Here is a 26,200-nt window from a genome sequence, read left to right as displayed (position 1 = left end):
GGAGTGATAGTCTGGAGGCACATGTGGGCTGGGTTAGTTGTTTTTGTTTTTTTCCTGGTGATGTTTCGTTGTTAGGGATATGTGCTTTCATTTCTAGGATGAAATCAGGAGGGTTGAGGCCTGCCCTACTCCACTGGGAGTGCTCTCTCTCTCTCTGAGTACACATATCTTCTGGCAATAGAAAAATGGAATTAGAAATAAATGTATGCAGAAATTGTTGTATAAAATTTGTATAGTTTAAAATGACTCTATACAAAAATTGTTTTTATAAAATTTGTATAGAGTTTTAAATAAATCTATACAAAAATTGTTTTATAAAATTTTGTATAGATTACCCAATGCCATGCAGTTGGCACTTGGTAGCTTCTTGGTCTTGCTGTGTATTTGATAATAAATTATTTAATAATTTCATGAACTATCATTTCCAAGTAATATTATCTTTTCCAATCCTCCAAGATAATACATATAGGTTTGTATTTACCCAGAAATAATGTATGTTCTTGAAGCCAGAGTTCCTTTAACCACAGCATTTTACGGGATTCCTGTGGACTAGAAATTAATGTATTTAACAGGATGTTTGCATCTTTCAAGTGGAACTTGCAAGCTGGACATTCTTTAAAAAGAAAGTATTTACATAAATGTTATATTCATAGCTAGTAATTTTTTGACATTAATTCCAATGCTGGAAAGCATTTTTGCTTGAATAGAACTTTGCTCCGGGAAGACACATAATGACACATGATCTTGCATTCTTGATAGCAGAGGTCTGCTTTAGTGAAAATTATTCATGAACATATTTAATAATGCAACTTTATTCCTCATAGCTTTGTTTCTCTTTTTATCTATTCGTTTCTAGACAGGCTCTCACTCTGTCTTGATCTGTTGCCTCAGCCTCCTGAGTAGCTGAGACTACAGGCACGCATCACCACACCATGCTTTTTAGGGTGACCTAGGAGTGGAGCCGGGGCCTCCCCTGTGGCCTCAGCCTGCGAAGCAGCAGCATCCTGGGCATGATACAAGCACTCTCTCTCTATAGTTATTGTAATATTTCATTTCCTTTCAGTTCGTTATAACAGTTAAATAATTTAACTTAAAGCATACTGAGAAGCTATCTTTCACGTTCTTTCTAGGAGGTACTGGCCACCATTAGGCTTCTGGACGTGCTGTGTGAGATGAGTGCTAATACTGAGCTACTCGGCTATCTCCAGGTGTACCCCGGCCTGTTGGAGAGAACCATTGGTGAGTGAACGTCATGGCTTTGCAGTGAAGAAATCTTGGACTTGTCATGCTGTACTACATATCCAAACACAGATGCTGAGTATTTAGTGTCTTCTTATATTTTTGTGACTTTTTTTCCTAATACTTTTCTTGTGAGGAGTCCTGGTGGTGTAACAGCTCAGGCTTTAGAGCCCACGCTATAGTTGTGCTGCTTCTCTTCTGTTTGCCTCGGGTTACCTTTACAGTGGAGCTTGCATACTGGGAGTGATGTCAAAAGAAAATATGTCCGTAAGTGACCTACGCAGCTAGTAACTCCCGGAAATAATCCCTGTGATGCAGGGTGCACCGAGTGGGTGTCTCACCAGTAATGGCTTTGACGATGGCGATGGTAGGGCGAGATTTGTAATGATGATGGTGATGATTATATCACTGTAGCTTTATGAAATGTATTAGTAAACTTTCCCCAATTGTATTAATCGAGCATCTAGAACAGTGCTTTGACATGCGATGTGTTCAGTTCTTAATAGAAGCTGTGTTATAGGAAACTCATTATTCGAAGTGTTGCTGTTCTTGCTGCAAAGTTCATGGCAGATGAATTCAAGCAGAGCCTGTTTCTTGTAGTTAGCCATGTTTAGGTGCTGGCTATAAACTATTCACTGTCTTTTCTCTTAAAAAGATTATACTTACATTGGAGGGGGGCCAGGAGGTAGTATGGTGGTTGGGGCACTGGACTCCCACATGGCCAACCATGGTTCGAGTCCTAGACCTGGAGGCTTGCTTTCTTACTCTCTCTCTTTTCTCTGGTGACAGCATGTGACCTACAGTAAAACTAAAAAAAAAAAAAAAAAAAAAGATTATGCTTATACTGGAAGCCAATATGCTGAGAGAGATGACTTTGTCTATACAAGTGGAGATGAAGAAGAATGTATTTAAATTCTTTTTTTTTTTTTAAGAGAGTTTTTTTTGCTATAGGTTGTGTTCACTTGTCAGAGAGAGAGAGAGACAGAAAATGAGAAATCACCCCTCTCCGGAGGTTGGGGGGGAAGGTTGCCATACCGCAACCCTTTTTCCTCTTGGGATTTTGGGCACATACACACACGTCCGATTCGTTTCAAGTTGCTGGGTAACAGACTCGAACTGCATTCAGCTATGTGTGAGTCTAGTGATGTAACCATTACACCACCTGCTGGTGCCAGGATGTATTTAAATTCTTCATCAGTGTTTTATTTTGAATACAGTGCTTTTAGTGTTAAATAAAACACCATGATCCTGGAATACTGTGAATCATTGTGGGAAGAGCAGGAGTTTGGAGTCAGGGTACATGCGACTGGCCGGCCCCACTTCTCTGAGCCTGATTTCTTCATTATAAAATTGGGAAAGTGATCTCTATGGGATATAGTGTTGTCCAGAGGGTTAAATGACATAATGCGGAAACACTAGGATATAGTTCCTGGAAGATTGTCCTGTTTCCACAGGGTGCCTGGAAGTATTCACAGAGTACGACAGTGTTAAATTAGGTCTTCTGAATGTAGCTGAAGTGATTGATAGAGGGCACATACTGCCTTCTGATCCTGAGGCCACTGAGGAGGAGGTTGCGCACTCCTGGATTCTGTCATACAGGTCATTCCAGGTCAGGGTTGCACTTTAGGCGTAGCTGACTGCAGCTGTCAGATGGACTCACTAGTGAAGAAGCCAGGGTTAGAAACTTCTTTGTAAGAGAGACACTGAGAAATATTTAGCTAACTTTTTTGGTTAGATAAATAGGGAGTCTAACCTGGGATAACCAGTATGAGTCATCTACCCAAAACGAGAGTAAAAGAAATTTAAAGCAAAGGCAGAAGAATGTTCTTGTACTTATTTAAAGAAAACTTCTAGTACCTTATCTTTTTTCTGATTCCATTAACATAAATCAATTTGTTTATGTAAAACTTAGTACAAAATACTGAAACTTATTTTTTTATGGAAAATTAATTTTACTCTTCATTATAGATGTTTTACGACTGATTCACGCGGCAGAACGAGACACTCCGAACATCTTCACCACCACTGGTTGCATAAAAGAAGGAGACATTTCAAATATGGCTGAGGGGTTTAAGTCTCATCTCATTCGTCTTATTGGAAATCTGTGCTATAAGAATAAAGATAACCAAGACAAGGTACTTAATAATTTCTTTGTATATATCATACATATATGGCTTTACTCAGTCTGTAGTTTTTAGAATTTATAATACATTCACCTTGAAATGAAAGCTTGAGGTGCTTAGAAAATAGCTTGAGAGATTTATTACATATGTAATATATATGCAATATGTTAAAAATATTTTTTCCTAGAGATAACTATAATATGTTATGTTTGTAGTAGGGTTTATAATTTTATAATATTTTGTCTTTTTCCTCAGTGCTTCTAAGCCGGTTTCCTTTCTTGTAAAGTGCCCACGATTGTCCTGAGTCTGCGCATCTGTACACACTCAGATACTATGTAGAGAGCAGTCAATTAAAACAGGCATTTCCAGGACCTAGGAAAAACTTCTAGCACATTATAGACATTTAATAAGCAATAATTATTATTGACTATTACCTTTTGTTATTTGGAGAGGTTTTTGCTATAGAGCACGTGTGCTCACCAGAAAGAGAGAGACACAGACAGAAAGCGAGAAATCACCCCCCAGGGGGGATGGCCATGCCACAATCCCTTCTCCTCCATTCTCCTCTTGGGATCTTGGGCATGCATGCACACGTGTCCAGCGTGAGTTTAAGCCACCAGGTCCAGGACTCGAACTGCAGTTGACTAGGGAGTCCAGCAACATAGCCATTACGCCAGCTACTGGTCCCTTGACCATTATTTTAAAAAAAGACAAACTAAAAAACCTTAACCTTTGTCTGTAGTCTACATTTAGGGATGATAGTATCGTAAACCTTTCTTTCTGATTGCTTTGAAATGGACATAATAGTGAAGTATTAATAAGTCTTTGGAAAATCAATGGATTGCCCTTTTTAAAATTTGCTACAAGGCACGTATGCTCACTGGAGAGAGACAGAGAGACACCCCAATGGGCAATGGGCATGCTGCAATCACTTCTCCTCTCAGGGTTTTGGGCATACATGCACACGTGCTTAGTGTATTTGTCAAGTCACTGGTTCTGGGACTTGAACTGTATAGTCATCCATTTGGGATCCAGTCTCCTTAACTAGCACCCCACTGGCTGGCCCATTAGGCTGTTTTTAGAAACCTGTATTTTACTGAACAGAGTAGAGGCAATTATATTGATGATGTGAGAGAGTGGTAAGAAAAATGGCAGGGAAATGGGACTACATGCTTTACACCGTTCTGGCCTTACTGTATCTTCCTGGAGCTTTCCTTTGGGTGGTATTTATTTTGTTTTGTCAAATACTGAAAATGTCTGTGGCAGAATACCTGTCATTTACATGTGTTTCTGCAGTGTGGCTTTGCCATTTCTGTCAAGTGTTAGCATCTGCCCTCCACCCCTTTGAGTCTGGGCAGGCCCTGCGACCGTCTCAACTACACGCGGAGGCAGCAGTCCTTTGCCATTTCTGTCACAGTCATTAACTGACCGGGCAGATTTTCTTTCTGCTTTTTTGAAGCCCGTCACCCTGGGAAGATTGCAGATCCCCTAAGAGCACTTTGTTATGAGCTGTAAGTCCAAACGGAGAAGCCTAGGAAGGTGGAATACGAGGGAGAACGAGAGATGAGTGGGAAAGCACCAGGCACCAGACGTGTGCGTGAGAAACAACTCCACAGAGGTTAGGGAGGAGACGCCTGAGGAAGTGCAAGTGGACCCAGCCTCCCTTTTGTCCTTGCCTGGCTGATACCACACAGGTCAAGGACACTACCTAACAAAGCCCCTTCTGACTTCAGGACCCACAGCATTGTGAGAAAAAGTGAAAAAAAGAAAAAAAAAAAAGGAAAAAAATAGGTTGTAGGTTCTTGCTTTTTAAATAGCCTAGTCACCTACTATTGGACTGATCCTCTTGCGAATAATTATAAACTCTGGACAAAAGTGAGCTATGTGAAGTTACTCATCTTTGACACCAACAGCAGACTCTGGAGTCGGACTGAGAGTTGGAAGAAGGGAATGGCACGGTGTGTACCGTGCGGGGCAGTTAAAACTCTTGGTGTATCTGTGGTCTTTGAAACTTGAGTAAGCGAACAGTTTGTGGGCAGCCAAAGGCAATGGAAAGTGAGGGAGGAATCCCAGAATGGAGAAAACAAGTCCCAGATTCTGTGCGTCGCCTCTGTCATCTCTGTCAATGCCCAGATCACACCTGCAGGAAGACTGTAAGCAGCTAAGCTAAGGATAAATGACCGTATTGAAATTTGAGTTGCCACCCAGGTTCAACCAAGGTAATTGTTTGCTAAACCAAAATATCAGTACTGTCCAGGGGAATGTCATAGGAATTTCCATAGCATAGGAGTCATAGTATCCAGGATATACACCAAAACTACATGACATATCGGAAAATGTGATCCATTCTCAAGAGAAAAGATTGTCAGTGGAGACCGAGATGACATAGGTGTGAGGCTTAGCAGGCAGGGACTTAAAGTTGCAGTGTTGACTGTGCCCAAGGACGCAAAGGATAGTGTGTTCCATATAAATGAAAAGATAGAATATCTCAACAGAAATAGAAACTATAAAAAAAAGAACCAGATGTAAATTCTAGGACTGAAAATGCAGTATCTAAAAAATACTGCACGGGCTTAACAACTCCATAGAGGAGAAAGAGGGAAGAGTTGGTGTGCTCGAAGATGAGGTCGTGGGAGTCATCCGGTCTGAAAAATAAGGGGAGTGAAGGTCGACAATAAAATGGACATTCTAAGGTGCTAAATTTGGGGGTAGTTTATAATGTAATTGTTGATCATTGGGGTGACTCTTGAGACCTGGCCCCGAACCACACTCTTCCACTGTGTGCGTGCCCATTTGGCACTTTTCATTGTCGAGCAGATATTGCTTAATCCCCCCTTGGAAAATTTCTGGACTGATTTTCGTCAAAGAAAGTTGACAGAGAATAAAATATCTCATCATTTTTATGACCAAGACTGCCTTTCTTGAGCACAAAAGAAGTGGTTTTTCTGGGGTTTATTCTTTTTGTTGCTAATTTGGATTGCCCTCTTATAGAACAAAGCGTTGTAACCCTTAAAAGGCTTATGAAGTCCATCAGTGAAGTCAGGATCAGATTGCACGCTAAGTAAATACTGGGTATACCCAAGTACTGCCGTGTGGGGTCACTGGGCCACAGGAAGTCAGTGCTGCGCTTCGTCACTTAGGCAATTGCTAATAGCACTGCTGAGTTCTAAGCAAACACTCCAGATAGTATGAAGGAATTCCTTCCTCGAATAGGAGAATATCTCTGTTTCTCGTGTGTGTGTATGTGTGTGTGTGTGTGTGTGTGTGTGTGTGTGTGTGTGTGTTAAACCATTGTCACCAAAAGGCCTGAACTTGAAAGCGTAACTCCCGGGATGTTTTCTCCTCCCAACACCAAAAGCGTACTCGGGATGCGTTGGTGGCTGCTCTGTTCTTGTAGCCAGGCCCTGGCCCTGCTGGCTGTCACCGACGCTTGCCTTGCTCGTCATGGCCTCAGGTGCAGGTCGCAGCACTGCTGACTAGTTACGGGTCATCCTAGTGGGTAGTTACGTGGCAAGTCTGTATCGTTGGGCTGGGGGACCTCATGGTGTTTCTAGATCAGTTGTCCCACTCCGCCCTAACTGAGCCCGTCAGGGAAACGTGGCTCTGCCCTTGCTCCCAGCCTAAGGGTGAAGTGGGGAGTTCTGTGTTGTCTAGCCCGTTGGAGACTGACGTCCCCGTTAGTGCCCGCCATCTCCCAGCGTTATGCTTCGTGAATTACACGTACTACCAACTTCAGCTTTTGCATCCACCTTGCAAGGAGATCCATGCATTAAAGAGAGGCCTCTAGTCCATGAGTTACAGAGCCCAGAGTAGCGTTTGGATTTGTTTGCTATGAGTTCTTAGGCCTGTGCGCATTCTGTTGCACTGTGGTGCCTCTCACTTGTGAGCTTTTCAAGAGTTTGGAGGGAGACCAGCAGTTAGCATAATGGCTATGTCGCTGGGCTCCCGTGTAGTCGACTGTCGTTCGAGTCCCGGACCCAGTGGCTTAAACTCACACCGGGCACATGTGCGTGTGTGCCCAAGATCCCGAGAGGGGAATGGAGGAGGAGGGATGGCAGCATGGCTATCCTCCCGGGGGTGATTTCTTGCTTTCTGTCTCTCTGTCTTTGTGGTGAGCATACATACCCTAAAAAAAAAAAAAAAAACTCTAAAAAAAAAAGTTTGGAGGAACAGGCTTAAAATAGGCTTCCTGGCCTAGAGGGGCTAAAAGGACTTTAGATTGGATGCTGGAGGCTGGTAGTCCGGGCCTCCTCTGCCAGCCAGGCCCTTTGGGCTCCCTCTTAGTGCCTGTCTGGAGCTCTCGTGGTCCTTGCATCTCTGTTTCAGATTCATCCATCATTGAATGTGAGTGTTCGGCCTTGGGGATCCTTTGATGGGTAAGGTAGTTGAGATCTCTGCTCCAGTGAGGTGGCCATTCTCGTCTCTTCGCACCATAATCCCCACATTTTCGTGCAGGAAGTTTCCTAGACCCTTTGTACCCTGCCTGATTTCCTCCGACGTGAACCAGAAGCCTGTAAGCCCAGCAGGAGCTCTGCGCGTGTCTAACCGAGCTGACTGCAGTGAGCAGGAGCCCAGCCGCCGCACGAGTGCTGCTCTTTCCATTGTACCGAGTTCTTTCCGGCGGCCTCAGTCCTTTAGAGCCTTCTGACACTTCCATGAGAAGGGCGACCATTTCTTTTTTTCCTTTTTTATTTCCTTCCTTTTTTCCCTTCCCGTCTTCCTTTCTTTCTTCATTGCCAGAGGGTAGTGCACTTGCCAGAGTGGGAGGGGGAGGAGAAAGCACTCCACCCCCCACCCCAGTGCGGCATGGTCACACTGCAATTTCTTCTCCATTTCCCTATCCTGTCAGGATTTGGGGCATGCATACATATGCACATTTTCAAGCTGCTGGGGACCACAGTTGGCTGCCCACATGGGATCTAGTTATCTTAACCAGCAGGCTGTGGGGCCAGCACTCATATCACATTCTACGTAGAGACCCCAGGGCTCAGAGAGACAGAGATTGAGCTGAGCCAGCGTGTGTTGAGTGAGAACACTAAACGCTGTGTACCTTGGAGTAGGCAGAGTAACGTATGTGTACCGGTAGTTCTGACAAAAGCTGGTGTGGTGACGCCTCCTGGATGGCTCATGTGACCCTCTAGCCTGGCAGTGTAGCAGCTGTCCCCTCTCTAAGCAAAGACAGGAAGCAGGCTGCCAGGAGCACAATTTTTTTTTAAATTATTTTATTTAACTTTATTTTTATTTGACCATAGAGGGAGAGAGGGAGAGAGGGAAAGTGAGAAAGCAAGCCTTCAGGTCCAGGACTCAAACTGTGGTCAGCCATGTGGGAGTCCAGGGTCCTTAACCACCACGCCACCTGCTGGCCCTCAGGAGCACGATTTTAATAGGCAGGGTGGTCATCTTCCTCTGAAGGCATCTGGCCACAGACTGAAAGCCTGTTGAAAGTATTTTTCCATGGTCTTCCTGAGTCTGGACGCTCAAGTCTGCACACGGGATGGGTTGTCATGTTTCCTGAATTGTAAAGGAGATGCCAGACTTGCCTTAACCCAGTCGTGGTAGGGGCGTATTCTTCAACCCTTCTGAGCACTGCTCTTACATTCTTAGCTGGTTTTGTGCTCAACCTGCGTAGTGTTTCCTTGGTATGGCTGTGGTGATTAGTTTACTTTTAAACCTTTGTGCACTACATGGAGAGTCATGTTTTGGTTTCTATTGAAACCAAATGAGTATTAATGCTGTAGACATGAAGAAAGATTCTTTGGCTTCTTTAGGATCAGGAATGTGTGGTTTACTTTTTTCTTCCCAATTTACTATTGTCGTAATTTCTTTAAGTGAAACCTTGCTAAAAGTAGAACAAAACACTTTAAAAATTTTTATGAAGTGGAATATATTTTTCAAAACAGGTAGGCAGGTGGTGTAGTTTATCTGCCCTCTTCTCCTTGCAGAGAAATTGTATGGATTGAGCCGTTTTTGCCAGGGACTTTGTGGAGACCCTGTTCAACTTGTCTTTTTCCCTGTCCGCCTCCCTGCTACAGCAGGTCCCCAGCAGTGACACCTGAGCCCGATGCGCTCACCTGCCCGGTATACACACGTGCAGAGCGTTCCTTGTGAACAGCACCTCACCCTGAGTCGCAGCCAGTACTTCATGGGGGACTCGCCGTGTAGATAGCACCCCCGACTAGGCCCTCCACTGCGTAACACCCTTCGGAAGGTGGCTTCGTTTATGGACATACGGACACTGCCGTTTTCCCACTGAGCCTGTCCTACACGCTGTCTTATCCCCGTGTCTCGGTTGTGCCCGGCGCACGTTAGACTGTCAGTAAATCTTTCTTGGGAATTAGTGTTTAAAATTGTCCTTGAATATGTACTTGATGTGAGCACAGTGTGAGGTTCTGGGATAGAAAGCAAGTAAGACATAGTCCTCCTGGTCAGGGAGCCCACAACTTACTTGGTTTTGTTTTGTCTGGCTACTCATACCTTTCGGCTTTTCACACCTAGACCCGAGAGCCAAGAGTGCCAACTGTAGCTTCCTCGTCATCATTTCTTCCTATGTGAAGTTCGTCACACAGCCCATTTGCCTATCAAATCACGACACCGTGAACAATCTTTGACCCTTTCAGCTTGTATTTAGGTTGGTGTCCCGGTCTGTATGGCAGCACTGGCTCCCTTGGCAGGTACCCGGGTCCTTTTCTTAAAACTACAGCTTTTTGTAAAGTCGATTTATTTCTCTCATGATAGTGATCAACAGAGAGACAGAGAGCGAGCGAGAGAGAGAAGCGAGCGCTCAGCAGGTTTCCCACACTGCGGTCCTCCTCCAGCTTCCCAGCCTGCCCAGATCATGGGCATGCATCTCTGGTACATACAGGACAGCGGGAACCAAAGCCACAGCCTTCCACACGGTGTGCCACTGCTCGAGCAATGGGTCCCATCCTGCCTGGATGATAGTGATTGCTGTGCCGAGGAGTAAATGCACGCATGCCGTCCGTGTCTCTCTCTGAGTGCAGAGATGCACGGCCCTCGGCGCTCTGTCCTCTTGCGGGGCTGGCTTCTTATTCTGGGCCTGCACCAGTGCACCTCCATTCTTCACCTGCGTGACTTGAACTTGGACTGTAGAACTCAGAGTCTCTGCAAGACCTGCCAGACTTCCCCAGGTTATTGCAGAAGCCCTTTCTAGTCTACACTCCTGTATGCTCTACCTACCTGCTACCCCTACTTTGTAGTCCCCCTGCCGTCCATAAGAACAGTATTGGCTGTTGATTCTGGTGCTGTGGTTTCTGTTTACACTTCACCTCTACTGAGTTCTACATGCATATATTCTACGTATAGATTAGTCTTCTTTCTTTTTTAAGAGTTATTTTATTTACTTTATTTATTTTGATTTGACCAGAGAGAGAGAGAGAGAGAGCTAGAGAAAGCTGCCAGGTCTGGGACTCGAACTATAATCGACCATGTGGGAGTCCAGCATCCTTAACCACCACATGAGCTGTTGGCCTCCAGATTAGTCTTCTGATAAGGACTTTCTAGAGGAAGTAAAATGAAAGCAAATATGAGAACTTTCTTTAGGATGAGAGTACATTTTTTTCTTGTTAGTTTCTCCATAGTGCTTTCTGAGTTGAATTTCTCTTTGTTATTATCTAGTAAAGGGCCATGGTATATTCTGTGTGAATTCCAAAATCTGCTACTAGCTTGGTCTTGGGAGTGTGTAAGGAACTTCTAAATTATAGGTATATGTCTTGTCTCAGTGGTTGGACTGTGTATTTTTCCTCTGTCAGGAGCAAGTGGCACAGAATCCCAGCTTATTGATTTGAAGATTGAATGTATAGGCAAGATCTGGCTTGCTTAGAATTCTTCTTCTTTGTAATGTAATCCCAGTTCAAGAAATATGTCAAAATTCATAAATCAAGCTGTCACCATTAGTTTCCTGAACGTACAGTTCCTGTTACAGTAAATGAAATTAAAATTCCTACCTAGAGGACACCAATCATGGTCTGGTTTGTTGCAGATGTAAACTTTCTGTCTGTCTTTTTTTTTTTTTTTTTTGCCAGAGGGCACATGTGCTTGCTGGGGAGAGACAGACAAGGAAGGCAGGAAAGGACCCTGCATGTTCGTGCCACAGTCCCATCACCTCTGCTTCTCTCTCTCCTGTCGGGGTTTTGGACATGCACACCCCTGAGATATTTTTCAGTACATTCAGTCCTGGGTCTGGGACTTGAATGGTGCTATTGGCCATGTGGGATCCAGCTGCCTTAACCACCGGGCCACAGGCTGGCCCTCTGAACATTTTTTTAAAGACATGAAGGATGTTTTATTATTTGATTCCAAAACCCCTTTTCTATGTCTCATAGTTGTTCTTTGCTGGAAAGGTGTAACATTATTTCAAAGGAAGAATTATATGAATTATATAGGCATGAGGGGACTTCAGAAAGTTCATTAAAAAATGAACTTAAAATATGAGTTCATTTTGGTGCACAGTATTTTGAAATCCATGCATCGTTTTTATAATTCACATTTTCCATCAACTTTTTACAGCCACGTAACAGTTCACTGCTGTGTGTTACCGTTACCCTTGCTTACTAACTAGGCTCTGGGAGCTTGGCTGTGCTGTGCCTCCTCGTGGAATCCCCAATACCGCTCCCGTCCTCACAGCGCTGTCAGCGCCCCGGAGCCGACTTGCCATGTCTGCTTCACCCTGTCCTGACCTCTGGTGCCTCGCATCGTGGCACTAGTGTGCAGGGGGTGAGGAGCTCTGTTTCAGTGATGCATCAACTGAGAGTGGGTGAGCTGGAGGGACAGCAGGCAGAATCCGGCTCCAGAGCCCATGTTTTCCCCACCACTGCCTCCGCATTTACCAGAAAGAGACTGTCCTTTGAATCTGTGGCCAGATTCGTGTGATGCCCTGTGACAGGGTCCATGTGGTGGAGCAGTGCTTGGCACTGGGCTCGGCAGGGGTCACAGGCCTCGGTTCTTGCTGCAGTTTTCATTCTGGTCTGAAGTGTTTCAGTGAGTCTGATTTCTTGGAGTTCTGTGTAGACAACCATGTTTTGGGAGATGGTTATTTTTGAGAAGTATAATTTACCCCATAGGTAGGGAGAGTAACTGGCTGCCCAGTGCTTCGTAAAGGCCTAGAGTCCAGCTTGCTTTCTTATTTTAGATTTTTGCCATAGGGCATGTGTACTCACTGAACAGAGAGACAGAGACAGAGAAAGTGAGAAGTTCCCCCCCACCCTGAGGATGGCCACACAGCAGTCCCTTCTCTTTCATTTTCCTCTTGGGATTCTGAGCACACACATGCACATGCTCCTAGCTTTGATTGTCTAGCCACCAAGTCCAGAATTCAAACCAGGACCAGCCCTGTGGGATCCACCCTCCTTAACCTCCATGCCACCTGTTGTCCCCAAATCCAGCTTTCTTAGCTGCTACACCATTTTCTTTACTGTTGTCATATGAGCAGTTTCTAAGCAACAAGTGGTTTTAAAATGAATTTACATTTAATAGTAAGAAGTTATCTAATAGTACACATATCAAGAAACAGCTAAGACTTAGGGGTGGGGAAAACAACTACGTTGTCTCAGCCGTGTACCTCAGAGGTGAGGTGTACCTTGTCATGGGTAGGTAGGTGGAATAATGTAGAGCTGTTCGTTGTTTTTAAACTCATTTTATTACTAGGCCAATTACAGTTGCACTGAAAAAAAAAACCCTATTTTGATAACAAAAGGAAGACGACTGGGGAATTGGCGTAACCTTATTAAAATACACTGTAAAGCTGAAAGTCACCAACACAGTGTGCGGAAGTGTGGGTTAGTGGAGGAGAACATTCATTCTGGACACACACTCCGGAGGAGCTTAGAGTGTGACTGTATGATAGGGCTGTCCCGACAACCCAGAGAGCAGAGGGAAGCTTATTTCAAGGGTGAGCCGTGAGCGGGTTACCTGCCATGACAGCAGTAGCGAACAGCGAAGTCAGCTCGGGGCGCAGGGCACCGTCGATGGCGGGCCGTGAGCACCCACAGTGGTACTCGATTGAGTTCAGGGTCAGCCAGGGTATTCATGGATCGGGAACAGCGAAGGGTGTTGCACACTTGACCACACGTAAATGAGCTCTGCCTGTGCCTGGGGTGGGTTAGTTAGCCTTTCTGCGACTCAGTTTACTCGGCCAGAAACGGAGTAATGTTGGCATTTATGGCCAAGGGTTGTGAGCAGTAAGTGAGGTGATGAGCGTAAGATATGTGACAGGTCTATCTGCCAGCTGTATTTGTAATTATGCGCATTTCCACACTGTTGCTGTTGTTATTAGGAACAGTCTATTTTCCCGTTTTGATAAGTTATGGTAATATGGTATGTTTCCAGCAATAGTTATGATTTCCGGTAATGTTTACTGTATTGCTACAATGCTTTTGATACGATGGTAAGTGGGAATTTCCAAGCAGGAAACAGCCCAGAGCAAATAAGCCTCTCTTTTTACGTATTTTATATCTGTTGTATGTATATGTAAGGTACACAAATACGTATATGCCTGACAACGTGAAGGAAGAATACTACAGTGATGATGCTAGCTACCTCTGAGAGGGTTAAGGGCCGGGCTCTCTGTCCCCTCACATCGGTGATCTGTGAGCTGGCCGTGAGTTACTCTCGTGATGGCGGTCGGTGCTCTCGGCAGTGGAAAGGCACACGCACCTGGAGTTCCCGTTCTCCCCTGCGGCAGGAGGGTGTGCTCCGTTTGGTATGGAGGTAGTCTTTCCTTGTTTGCCTTTCCTAGTCTGACCATCACCGTCACTCTTTCTTGGCCAAGATCGACAAGATCTAGAGGCGTGAATAATTACATTTCAATGGAAAGATTTTTGAGTAAGATGTTAGCATAGGACCTGGAGAATTTTGCTACCTGAAATTACTAATAACTGGGATGGAGGTGGGAGGGGGTCCGCGAAACAGACAGAAGAAAATAGGAAGGTTATCCTTCCAACATGGTGAACGTTCTTTTGTTTTCTCAGAGAGATGGGAAGTTGAATTCGTCGCCTGTTATCAGGTGTTCTGATTTGGGTCCTTGTGCTTTTACTGAGCGGATAGGTGTTGACGATTTCTATCGTCTACCTCCATTTAATGAAACAGTGTGTTTGACATTGTGAAATTTCTTTATATGTCCCCAGGCTTCGTTTCTTTACCTAAAGGAGAAAAGTGCTCTTATTTCACGTATTAAGAGAGTAGCTCTCCTTTTATTAAAAATAAATAAATAAGATGGAACTGTCTATTACATGTCTAAAACAGTTTTGATCTTAAGCATATTTCGTTTTTTCTTTTTTCCTGGCAGCAAGTGGAAATTAAGAGGATCAAAGTTATGTTCCTATAAAAGACTTTCACGAGCCCTTGAAGTTGTCCTTCTCCCCCATACATGCACCTTTTAAAAGCCTATGCGTGGCTTATCTTACTTTGATAGAGTTTAATTTCGTATTCATCATATACTGATGGAACAAGAGTGTTATTTGGTCTCAATTCGTGGGTGTTAGTTGGAATTTATATCTACTACTATGTTGCAGTTAGAGTAGTCAGGGATATTTTTTACTCCAGATAGGAACAAACATGCTATATTGGCATGGCAGTGAGAGCTTCTAATTTAGTTCAACAAGTACGCAGTTGCCATATGCTGTGTACCAGCAGTGTTGTAGGCGCGGGAGTGCAGAGATGGATTTGGCTTAGTGCTCTCCGTAAAGGGAGAGGCAGTTGTAAAAATGTATCATTTCAGTATAGAATAAGTGGCATGTGAAAAGCCCGAGAGCTAGCAGGAAAGCGCTCAGTGCTTCACGTAAATGTCTCCCTTAGAGCTTCAGGGAGGGCCCCTGGGTCCAGGCCTGAAGGGTGAATGAGAAAGAGCTGGGCAGTTGGAGGAGTGGGCCGGCCCTGTAGGCAGAGGAGCACCTGTGAGCCGGTGTGTGCGGCCTCCTTGGGATGCAGGCGTGGGCAGGGCAGGACTGCCAGGCCTGGCTCCGGGCTCACACACAGGCACGGCTCAGGGCAGTCCCAGCCTGGATGGGTCCCTCCCTGTAGCTGCCTCTTGTGAAAACCTTTGGAGTTCTTTTCTACATTGACTTACTCTTTCGTTCTGCATTCGTCTTTGGTCATTTAAGACATTTAATTTCTCTTGGAGATTGGTTTGATTTCTCGTCCTTGGAGTATAATTTCTTTCACCGTTTTTCTCTCTCTCCCTGCTCTTCCCCTCTGCTCTTCCCTCGTACTCCCCCTTCTCTCTCTGTCTTACCTTCTGGGGAGAGCTCTTTCTGTGGAAGTGCTGTGGGCCCTGGTTTGTGGACTTGTTCTCTTAGGGTGATTTGCTTTTGCTTCTGCCTGGGTCTCAGAGGGCCCTCCCCTCTATCTCCAGTCTTTGTATTATTATTCTGTCTTGTCTTGGGGTTCTAGGCCACAGTGTAGATTTGGAGCCAGCTCCTGATTATGGAAATGGTCTTCCCTGTTTCCCTCGCAGATGTCTGGGCAAGCCAGCACCTCATTAAACTAGTGGGCAGGCTTTGCGAAGTGGCAGTGTGTGATGGAGCCCGGTCCACGCTGGCTCTCTTCCTGCGATTGCGGCTGAAGGCCGCTCACATCACTGTGCTCCTTAGACAGTGCTGACAGCCCAGCCTCTGGGTGCCACGTCCTGGTGGGACCCGTGTCCCTCTGCTCTTGTCTGCTTCTCCAGCTTTGCATATCTAGCCGCTCAGGACGAAGAACATGGCACCCAGTGCAAGGAGAGACCTGGTTCCCTGAGCACGAGAGGTTTAACCCTAGGTGAGTCCTGCCAGTGAGCCCGCTGCTGAGGCCGCCCGAGCAGTGGTTCAGGGCTCCCTGCGTGACCCTCCCCACGCCTGCTCTTAGCATCCTCAGTCTTGCTTCAGCATCATGTGTGGAGATGTTCTGTTTTGGGGAGAACAGTTTAAATTTCAGGATCCTTATTTCTTTATTTCTGTTGTGTGTGTGTGTTTCACTTACTAGACAACCCTTCACACAATGCTTAGCTTTTGAGTCTCACGGCCTCCGTCTGTAAAGATAATCTGACTCGTCTCATAGTGTGTTAGTGAAGTTACTCTTATTGACGAGACTGCGCCGCAGCTGCCTGTCGTGAGAACCTCGGTGCGCACTGCACTGGGGGGCTGTTTCCCTTTATCCCGTCGCACCCCAGAACCCATGCTCTGCTGCCACTCTGCCCATGTTCAGTGTTAGGAAAGGCTGGAGGGTGCCCGCTCTGCCTGGGAGTTAGCATTGGTGGGCTGGAGCTCGCTCCAAGGTCCTGTGAGGAGGCCTCAGTGCGCTGTGCAACAGGCCCTGGGCGGGCAGTGTCCATGCAGGGCCGCCACGAGTACGAGAAGGCTGAGGCCCGTGCCAGGCCCGTCTGCTGAGGAGCTGCCAGCCTCACTGCCCACCCCCAAGCCAGCATCCTGGTGTTCAGGGGTGTCAAGTGCCAATGCCCAAGAAAGGAAAACCACACATGGCTTCTTGGTCCCCCACCCTCCAAGCTGCACTTGAGGGCTTCTTGTGCCTTTTCCTGAGAGCGGACCGATGTCATGGTCAGAAGAGCACAAGGAGTGGAGAAGCAGGAAGACGTGCAGGCTCCCGACCTCGCACCTTCTGCCTCCGGGCTCCCCGGCCCTCCCTGCTTTGAAGAGCACTGCCTTGTCTACATTTGACAGTCCCTACATGTCTTTTGGGGGGGAAAGGTATTATTGAGAAAAATAAATATTCAGACCTTATTCAAGATCCTACCAAAGTAAATTTCTTCCAAAACAAATGTCAGTAGCAGCACCTGCGGTAATAGAGGCTGGCAAGGCTGTGGCACGCATGCGAGCTCTGAGTCCCTCGGTGCCTTTCTCCTCGCATCAGTTCCTTCCCAGCTCTACACGCTTGTAAACGGGAGTGTCTCAGGCCTAACTCGGCTCTCAGTGGTGGGGCCACACGGCCGGGCCCCAGCCCCGTGCTCCCAGCTGCTTCCCTCTGTTCAGCTGTCCCCTCCGTCGCCCGCATCTGGCCAAGCCCTGTGAGTCTTGTCCACTGTGGCCAGGGAGAGAGCGAGCCCGCCCGCCTCCTGCTAGCCTGGGGGTTTGGGCTGCAGGTCCGCCTGTCCTTGTGAATGCCCGCAGAACGTGTAGTCTCAGTCTTTTGGGTAAGGGAGGGAAGGCGATTTTGTAAGTTAGGTTTAAAATAGGGTTCTCTTTGCTTATCCAGATTATTTTTACATAGTTAATATTCCAAGTACAGCCTTGAAAGACTGACATTTCCACAAAAATATCTTCGTTAAAGAAAATTCTGTGTATTAATATATATTCACATGGGCAGAGAAAATATGTATTCTCTAATCATTTAAGGAAAATGAACTGTTGCACTAAAGAAAATTGCTAAATAATTATATTGAACTTCCTGAGGGGTATTTTTAGTTTTTGTTGGAAATTTTCTGAGGAGGTGCTTAGGTCCCACTTCAGGCCCCTGTGCTGACAACTGCCGGAAACCTTGCCCTCCTGCCTGCAGAGGGGTCCTGTCAGTCGGCCGTTTGTAAAGAAGAGCGTGCGCGCAGGCGTGGTCGTCTTCCAGCTTGGCCTTGTGCATTATTTGTATTGTTGTGCGTCTTGGGTTACAAATCTCCCACAAGCTGCACTTAGCTCATGTTACTCTTGGACATTAGAATAATTGGTTTAACGTGAGACTAATTTCTGGGAATGATTCATTGCTATTTACTTGATATGTTCTGGTGACAATGCGGAATTTACCCACTGGAAAAATCCAAGAGGAAATTTTTAAACTAAGTCATTTCCGCGCAGAGTTGGAGGCAAGAGGGGGCTTGGAGCTGAGTTTTCATCTTTCAATGGTCAGTGCATGGAAATCGAGACCCAGCATGTGGAACAAAGCTGAGATGAGAGAGACAGTTTCAGCCCTTTGCTGGAGCAGGTTGTGTCCTCCCTTCTGTGGCAAGGAATGACTTTGGTCTGCACCTGCAGCTCCCACGGCCGGGCAGCCTGCGGGCTGAGGGTGTGAGCAGGGGAGTGGGTGGTGGGGGTGTTGACAGGAAAAATCCGACTGGCGGGCCTCAGGGACCAGAGAGGGGAGAGGCGTGTCCTCTGCCTGGTGGAATTTCAACCCTGGCAACTTGCACCTACCCCCTCTTGTCTCCCCCAACCCAAACAAAACAAAGCAAAGGAAAAGTGTCTGAGTGTCAGTGAGGAGAGGGTCATTTCCAGTGGGTTTTCGCAGCTTGCTGAGCAGTTCTGCCCTCCGCCCTCCGTGCCCTGTGCTCCTGCAGGGCCAGGTGAGCCCTGGTTGGAGTTGAGGGTCTGCCACTTCCCACTTTCCTCTGGAGGAGGGGTTCCAGACAGAGGAGAGGATGTTTTGTTCAGCACTTCGCAAGGAGAAAGGAATCCATCCTTTCGGTATTCTCTTTAAGATGACTTTCTTTTTAGTCATTCCTAGCCATTTTAGAAGGAAGCACATTAGAACAGTGTCAGGAAGCACAGACAGGGTAAAATGGCCACACATGGGACTGTGTGCCGTCTGCGCACAGACATTCCTCAGCTCCTGTGTGTATGAAAAACATTTGACCTCATAAGTCCAATTGTTTTGAAATTTTAGTTATTAAATCAAATTTTTGGTGAGAATTCTTGAAAATTAATTGGTGCTTATTCTCTTAAGAGTTTTCTCTGTTAGTAGTGTTTTTTTCATTTTAATTTTTAAATTTGTTACAAAAGGCATATGCGCTTGCCAGAGACACATGGGTGGGGGAGTGAGAGAACACTTCCCATGGGGAATGGTCATGGCGCACCCCCTTCTTCACTTCTCGCTCCTTTCAGGATTTTGGGCACATGTGCGCCCAGTGTGTTGCTCAAGCCATGGGGTCTGGGACGCAAGCCACACAGTCAGCCATGTGGAGGTCCAGCCGCCTTCACCACCACACCAGAGGCTGGCCCGTTTCATGTACGATTCAGCTTGGACTTGTTAGAAAAATGAGCTCTAATACAGTTCCTACAAACAGCTGTGCTCACCATGTGCACTACTGCTTCATTTCATGGACTGCCCTGGAGGAGGGGAAAACCACAGCCTCTGTGCTGAGCCGCACTCATCTGAGGGTGACGCTGTGGAACGTTCACAGCAGAGGCCTACTAGATGTTCGTTATGATGGGACAGTGGCACCTGGAAGCCTTGGCTTTGGTGGGGGGACACCTGCCTGCGTCAACTCCTGTAACCCAGGGCTCCCAGGGCTTCCACGTGACATTTCACTCAGAACTGTCCTCCCTCCTCCCCTGCCTCACCAGAGAAATGGTTCACAGTGTCTCTCTGGCAAGGTGTGATGACAGTGGTGTGAGCCCACTGGGACGCACAGGCACCCAGCACTTGTCCTTACTGTGGGGGCCTGTGAGTCACTCCCGTCCCTACAGACGCAGACACCCAGTGCAACATCTGGGAGATTACCCACTGTGATGTTATGCTTGGAACAAAAGATAGTGGCTTTGGTTCAAGACGTTAGATTAAAATGATCCATCTTCGGAGAACTGCCCTAAGAAACATCACACCTCACCTGGAGGTGGCTTTTGAGGTGACTGTGCTAACCCACAACCTGGGAAGTTCTTGGTTAATGCAGTGTTTCTTGCTCCGACAGTTACCTTTAGGTATGGTTTTTAGGTTGCCAGGTATTTGTTATACACACTGGCTCCAGTGTTCACACGTGCATGCATGCATCTGCACACTCGGGGTGCACGGTCTGTGGTTTAACGTTGAATTGATAGAACAGTGTGTAATGTTTTTATCTTCCGGGGAAGCTCCTGATGTACAGCCTCTTGTGACATCTCGTTCTTTAAAAGCCTGAGGCATCTGTAATCTTCACAGCAAGAATTCTAGTGCTCCGTTATGCATTCCAGGCTCACTGTCTACCCTGTCCCGTAAGTACATGGCTTTTAAGACTTATAAATCACGACAGTAGGGTTTGTGCATGTCCAAAAAAGAAGACACTTAAGTTATCGCAGAGCTACCAAGATTTAATGTAATGTAGACATCATCGTTACTTAGGCCATTCCTATTTAGAGGCAGTATTTCTCATATACTGTAAGGTAAGTTTATTTTATTTTATTTATTTTTTTTTTTTTTGGAGAGATTTTTGCTATAGGGCACGTGTGCTCTCCAGACAGACAGACAGAGACAGAGAGACAGAAAGCGAGAAATCATCCCCCAGGGGGGATGGTCACACCACAATCCCTTCTCCTCCATTCTCCTTTCGGGATCTTGGGCACTCACGCACACACATCTGGTGTGAGTTCTAAGCCACCCGGTCCAGTACGCGAACCATGGTCAACTACATGGGAGTCCAGCGACATAGCCATTACGCTAACTGCTGGTTCCCCTGTAAGGTAAATTTAAAAACGTATTGCCAGAGAAACCACATTCATTAGGAGTAAACTATGGCAGGCATTATACCAGTGCTGGGGAGAAGGGACTGAAAGAAGAGGTCCTTGCCTTTAGGTAACTCAGAGCCTAAAAGAAAATGTGAAGAAGGAGAAGATGAGGGCCCAGCAGGAGGTGTAGTGGTTAAGGCTCTGGACTCCCACATGCCCAACCACAGTTCAAGCCCTAACCTGGTGTCTTTAAGATCATGCTGGGCACGTGTGTGCACATGCCCAATCCCAGGAGGAGAATGGAAAAGAAGGGGTTGATGTGTGGCCACCCCCAAGGGGGGGCTTCTCACTCTCTCTCGCTGTCTTTGGCTCTGTCCGGTCAACGCACACGCCTTATGGCAAAAACATTACAAAAAAAGTGAAAGGTCCTAGAGCCGTCTGACTCGGCAGAGAACCCCCACTCTTGTGGCCACAAAGCCTGAGGAAAGGCTTCCCAGAGTGTCGGTGCTACATAAGCCTGCAGTGTAAGTGGTACTGCCATCTCTATTTCATTTGTCAGGAGTGGTGGGGGAGAGAAAGAAACCGATACTGAGTCTTGTCATGCTACAGTCCCTGTGGCTGGCCAGGGTCACCGTGTACACACAGACGGGGCGTGCTTCAGGTTGACCCAGGATCCGAACCTCAGTCTCACATGGCTCCAGCACTGTAGTGCCTCTCTGCCCGTGCCACCATGGCAGGGCCAGCATACTGAGTGTTCCGTAGTGTTGTCAGCAGAGTCCAGGTTCACCTAGGTCCTTCCTCCCTCCCCCTTCCCTTCATAGGCTCTAGTTTTGAGGGGAGAGGATCTCACCTCACCTCTGGGCCCGGGACCGAAGGAAGCCAAGGGGGACCTGGCAGTGGTGGTGTCCATGGTTTGTTTCTCTCTTGCTGTCATTTTCGCACAGGAAAATGTACAGATCTTTAATGAATTGTTTGGTAGTTTTGGCAGTTGAATGCACCTATGTCACTGTCACCCTATTCAGGCTGCAGAGAACATTGCCATTTCCTCGGGAAGTTTCACCAGGCTAGGTTGGCTTTTCTGGGCCAGACTGGCATGCTGCAGGGAATTACGGCCCTGAGTAAGGAATGAGGAATGAGGAGCTCTTGAATTGCATTCTTTTCCCATGTGGAGATAGATCTGTGCTAATCCCAGAGTGTGGAACGCCCACATTCCTCTGGGACTTCTTTGTGAAGTAGCCCTTATTCTGTGTTCACAGCTCTTGCCGTGGCTTGGCTGGGAGGCTTTAAGGCCATAGGTCTTCCCCTCATCCAGGTGCCACCCCACCCTTCCTCCTGTGGCCCCTGCAGGCCATGAGCACGTGTGTTCACGGTCAGTGCTCCCTCCGTCCAGCACACGCGGGGCTTCAGGCAGCAGGGGTGATGGTTCGCGTTACCCCTTTAGCTAGCAAGCACTGGCTGAGGCGTGCTACGTGCCATGGGACTCTCTGGTCAGCTCTGTGGTTCAAAATGGAGTCAGATGCAATCCTTCTTAAGCGGCTCCTCAGCTACTGTGGGAGACAGGCGGCGAGACGCTGTGGCGGAGGTGGAGCTCTGGACTAGCACTCAGGCTTCACTGTGTTCGGGACTCGCTGTGGGGAGTGATGACAACACTGCGGTGAGAGCAGTCAGCGCTTACCGAGTGCTGCTGCGTGTGAGGCAGGGTTCCGAGCGCTCCCCTCGTTTGATGCTGATCTCCCCTTGCCCCCATTTTGCAGATGAGCAGGTTGAGGGCCAGTGAGGGTGAGTGACTGTCCTAGACCACACAGGTATTAATGGTGTGAACAAGAAATAAACTTTGCTATTTTAAGTCACTCAGATTATTATTGCTTGTCTGTTGCCGCAGCGTCAATGAATCCATCCTAATGGATAAAATTGGTTGTTGGAAAATTCATGTTTTCTCTGTAAAAATGCATCATGACTTGTAGTTTGAAGAGGAGCGACCTGGGAAGAAGAGCCAGTCAGAGTTAGCTACAGATGTTGAGAGTGGCATCAGATGAAGGCTTGGTGAGGGTATGGTCATAAGACTAAAAATAAAAGGACAGATTTGATGGGGACCAGCAGATGGCATAATGGTTACATCACTGGACTCCCACGTGGTTGACTGCAGTTCTAGTCCCTTACCCGGCATCTTGAAACTCATGTCGGGTGCATGTGCATGTGTGCCCAGAATCCCTGGAGGAGAATGGAGAAGAGATTGTGAAATCACCGGTGATTTCTCACTCTCTGTCTCTCCAGCGAGCACACGTGCCCTATAGCAAAATCTCTCTCTCTTAAAAAAAGACACTTGAGAGACAAGAACTTGAGAAAGTACAGTGTAGGAGGAAGTTTTCTTTGGCAGGCCTTTTATATTTCATTAGTGTTATCCTCTTGGGAAAGAGGTTGGCTTTCATTCTGCCTCAGTATTTTAACATCCTGGTGTTCATGATCAGAGCAGAGCCTGCATCCCACCTGAAATGCCGAGACCTGGCCTGTCCACTCCCTGCCTCATGGCTCTGTGCTCCTCACTTTCTCCTTGGTCCCAGCATGGTGCCTGACCCGAGGGGAGAGCTCTGTGTGCTCTTCCAGGTGTCAGAAGAATGCTCACTAATGTATTTATTTTTACAGTTAAACTTGGCTAACGTCTTACATAATATTGCATTTGCTTATTTTTAATTTCCCTCTATCCCTTTACTGGAAGACTAGGTACAGAAGTGATAGCTGATTAAATTATAAGATACTGGGTTGTTGGAAAAGTCATGGTGTATTTTCTTTGTTTTTCTATACAAAAATGCATCGCAACTTTTCAACGACCCAATTGTATAGCAGTTAAAGCCCTTTAAAAGGTAAAAATTAAGTGTGAAATAAGCATAATGAGTTTGTGCTGGGAAATAATTTTCTTTTCCTTTTTGGAAGCTTCTGAATCCAATGACTAGAACCTTTTCATGTAAGCCTTTGCTCTTTATGTGTTATTATTATTATTTTTAACCATACAACTCTCCCCTGTTTTTGCCTAGTCATTATTAGTAATTACATAAAAATCTGTTTTAATCTATACCCCAGGGAATAGCAAAAGTTGGTTGCTTGTCTAAATGGCCTTTAATTAAAGTTGAAAAATAATTAGGCCGTCATGATAGATAATTTTTAAATGTTGACTAAAACAGGAGAAGCTGATTCAAGTACAGTAGGTTGAAACTGTTCGTACTTAAATGGATTAAGGTATAATCTGGCTTTTTAAAACCGGCATCTGTCTGGGATGTCGTAGGCGTGGCCCCGCCTCGAGCAGGTGAATGGGCCAGGTGAGCCCCAGGAGTCTCCTAACTCCCAAGTTTTCCTGATTTTTAAAACTTCTTTATTTAGACAAATGTGTTTATCTAATTTTGTGGCCTTAGTGACTGAACAACAGTTGATCATAGCATACAATGTTTTATTCATAACAATTACGGAAAAAGTGAAAAGCTTGACGTTACAGGTAAAAGCCTGCCCGGGGCTGGCTTTCGTCGTAGCATTTGGAAGCCGCTCCTCGCTCTTCCCTTGTGCCTGTCCCTATTACTTGCCTCAGTTTCTTCCTGGGGGAGTGTTGTCACTGTGTTTCCTCTGCCTGCCCGAGGCCTGGCAGCGGGGGCATCAGTCCCAAATGACCACCGCGGTGGGGAAGGCTGTGCTACCTGTGCCCTGAGCTGGCAGGAGCGCGGGTAAGCTGCAGGAGGCTTCTGGCTCTGGTGTTCCTGGCTTGCTGTCCACTGACTCGAGTGTGCCTACCTGCGTGCCCAGGACCATGCCGAGACCTTCCTGGATGAGCCCTGGGCTTAGCTCCTGGCCTGGTCAAGGCTTTTCCTTGCTGCCGAGCCTCTTACCCGCCTCTGGTCTGCTCCTCTAGCCAGCTCCTGACTCTTCACCGTTTCCTTTGCTACGTACGGCCCCGTGTGGCCCGGCTCACTCCTTGTGCATTTTCACCTCCCTGCTATGGGGCCTGCCACTGACAGCTGTTTTTTCCTGTGTCTCGTGTTCAGATTTTTTTTTAATTTGTCAGAGGGCATGTGTGCTCACCAAAAAGAGACAGAGACAGAGAAAGAGGGAGAAAGCACCCCCAGTAGAGTGTGGTTATTCCACAATCCCTCCTCCATTTCTCTATCCTGGTGGGATTTGGGGCATGCATGCACATGTGCCCAGGATGTTTTTTAAGCTGCCAGGGCCAAGATCTGATGGCCATGTGGGATCCATGTTGGTCCTAAATCATAAGTGGGAATGACGGTGTGGCTTCCCTGTTCTGTTTTCATCCTCGTTGCAGTCCCTCACTTCTCCACCTGTGGCCCTCTCACTAAGCAGAGAGACATCACAGGGCCTTGTCTGCAGTGTAGACTCAGCGCCCCACCCCAGATCGGCGTGCACAGAGCAGTTTGTAGCCAGGCCCCTTTCCAGAACAGGAGTGTGCGGCACAGAAGATGCCCTCACCTGCGTCCATCTCTCCCCTCCTCTGCACCCTGGTAACCCCTGGCTAGGGGAAGGCCGCCGTGACCAGAGTGTCTGGGGTGGGGGTCGGGGCAGGAAGGTGCGGGAAGAGTGGGAGTGCTGGGCAGTGTGATGCTGAGAATGGGCCTGAGGAGTGTAGAGGAGAAGGCAGTAACCGGCCGCAGAAGGAGGTTGTGAGAGCTTCCGAGGGGTAAGGCTGAGGACGAAGGTCTGGCCAATAGGACGGAGGCCTGTGCTTTGGATTCACCCTGGCACAGGCACGCTGCCAGCTGGGGTCTTGGCACTTGCCCTTCTCTTCACTGAGCTCCCTGGAGTTGGTGGCTGTGGCCTTGTTCCCTTCAAGGTTTTTGCTCAGCTCATCAGAGGCCTTGCCTGCCCCACACCCCTTAAAATGATAAGTCTCCTCCCCCTCGGAAAGGTAAGCACCAGCTGCAGTGGCGCAGGGTAACAGTGCTCCGCATGGCTGAAGCTGTCCAGGAAGGTCCTGGTCTGCGTCCCGAGGCGTCCCCAACAGCAGGCTGGGCTCACATATGCCTGTCACTCTGGCTCGCTGGACTTGGGGCGGAAGGCTGTGTGGGGAACCTGTCGGGGTGCTTCCCTCGCTCTGTTCCCACTGTCATGGAGAGAAGGAATAAACGAAGACTGCTCCCCCCTCTAGGTTCCTGCTCCCATGGCCCTCCCTGTCTAGTCCTGGCTCCTGCCTTCTTTTCCTCTGTAACCTCTACTGCTCTGTCACGCTGCCTGTGTGCATCTTCGTGGCGGTTTCCTGTCTGCTCCCACGTCCTAGCATGAGTGCAGGGACCACCGTCTGCACTGCCGCGGGGCTGCACCAGTACAGCCAGCTGCCAGCGTCCCCTGCGGGACGAGCGAGCGCATGTCATGAGACATCCGAGGGCCCGGGACTGGTGCGGGGCCTTGACCACCTTGGCTGCCCGGTGTGGTCCAGGCGCCCTGCTGCTTGCCTCCGGCCGCTGAGTGTGACTGGGGACAGGAATGGCT

The 26,200-nt window shown here is 47.3% G+C and overlaps 1 protein-coding gene across 4 annotated transcripts in view; it reads left to right on the top strand.

Annotated features, from left to right (window-relative positions):
• ATXN10 (ataxin 10) overlaps positions 1-26,200 on the top strand; it is a 229,583-nt gene that overhangs the window by 122,739 nt on the left and 80,644 nt on the right. For all 4 annotated transcript variants that reach the window (XR_003547215.1, XM_006164634.3, XM_006164633.3 and 1 more), the window contains exons 9-10: positions 1,131-1,239; positions 3,208-3,374. Coding sequence is in view for 3 of the 4 variants with exons in the window: in XM_006164634.3 (XP_006164696.1) it covers positions 1,131-1,239; positions 3,208-3,374 (276 nt within the window). In the remaining variant the exon portion in view is untranslated. The remainder of the gene's footprint in view (positions 1-1,130; positions 1,240-3,207; positions 3,375-26,200) is intronic.

Source organism: Tupaia chinensis, unplaced genomic scaffold, assembly GCF_000334495.1.
Source record: "Tupaia chinensis unplaced genomic scaffold, TupChi_1.0 Scaffold143651_1, whole genome shotgun sequence".
NCBI classification, from domain to species: Eukaryota; Metazoa; Chordata; class Mammalia; order Scandentia; family Tupaiidae; genus Tupaia; species Tupaia belangeri.
This window is presented reverse-complemented; position numbering and strand designations above follow the sequence as displayed.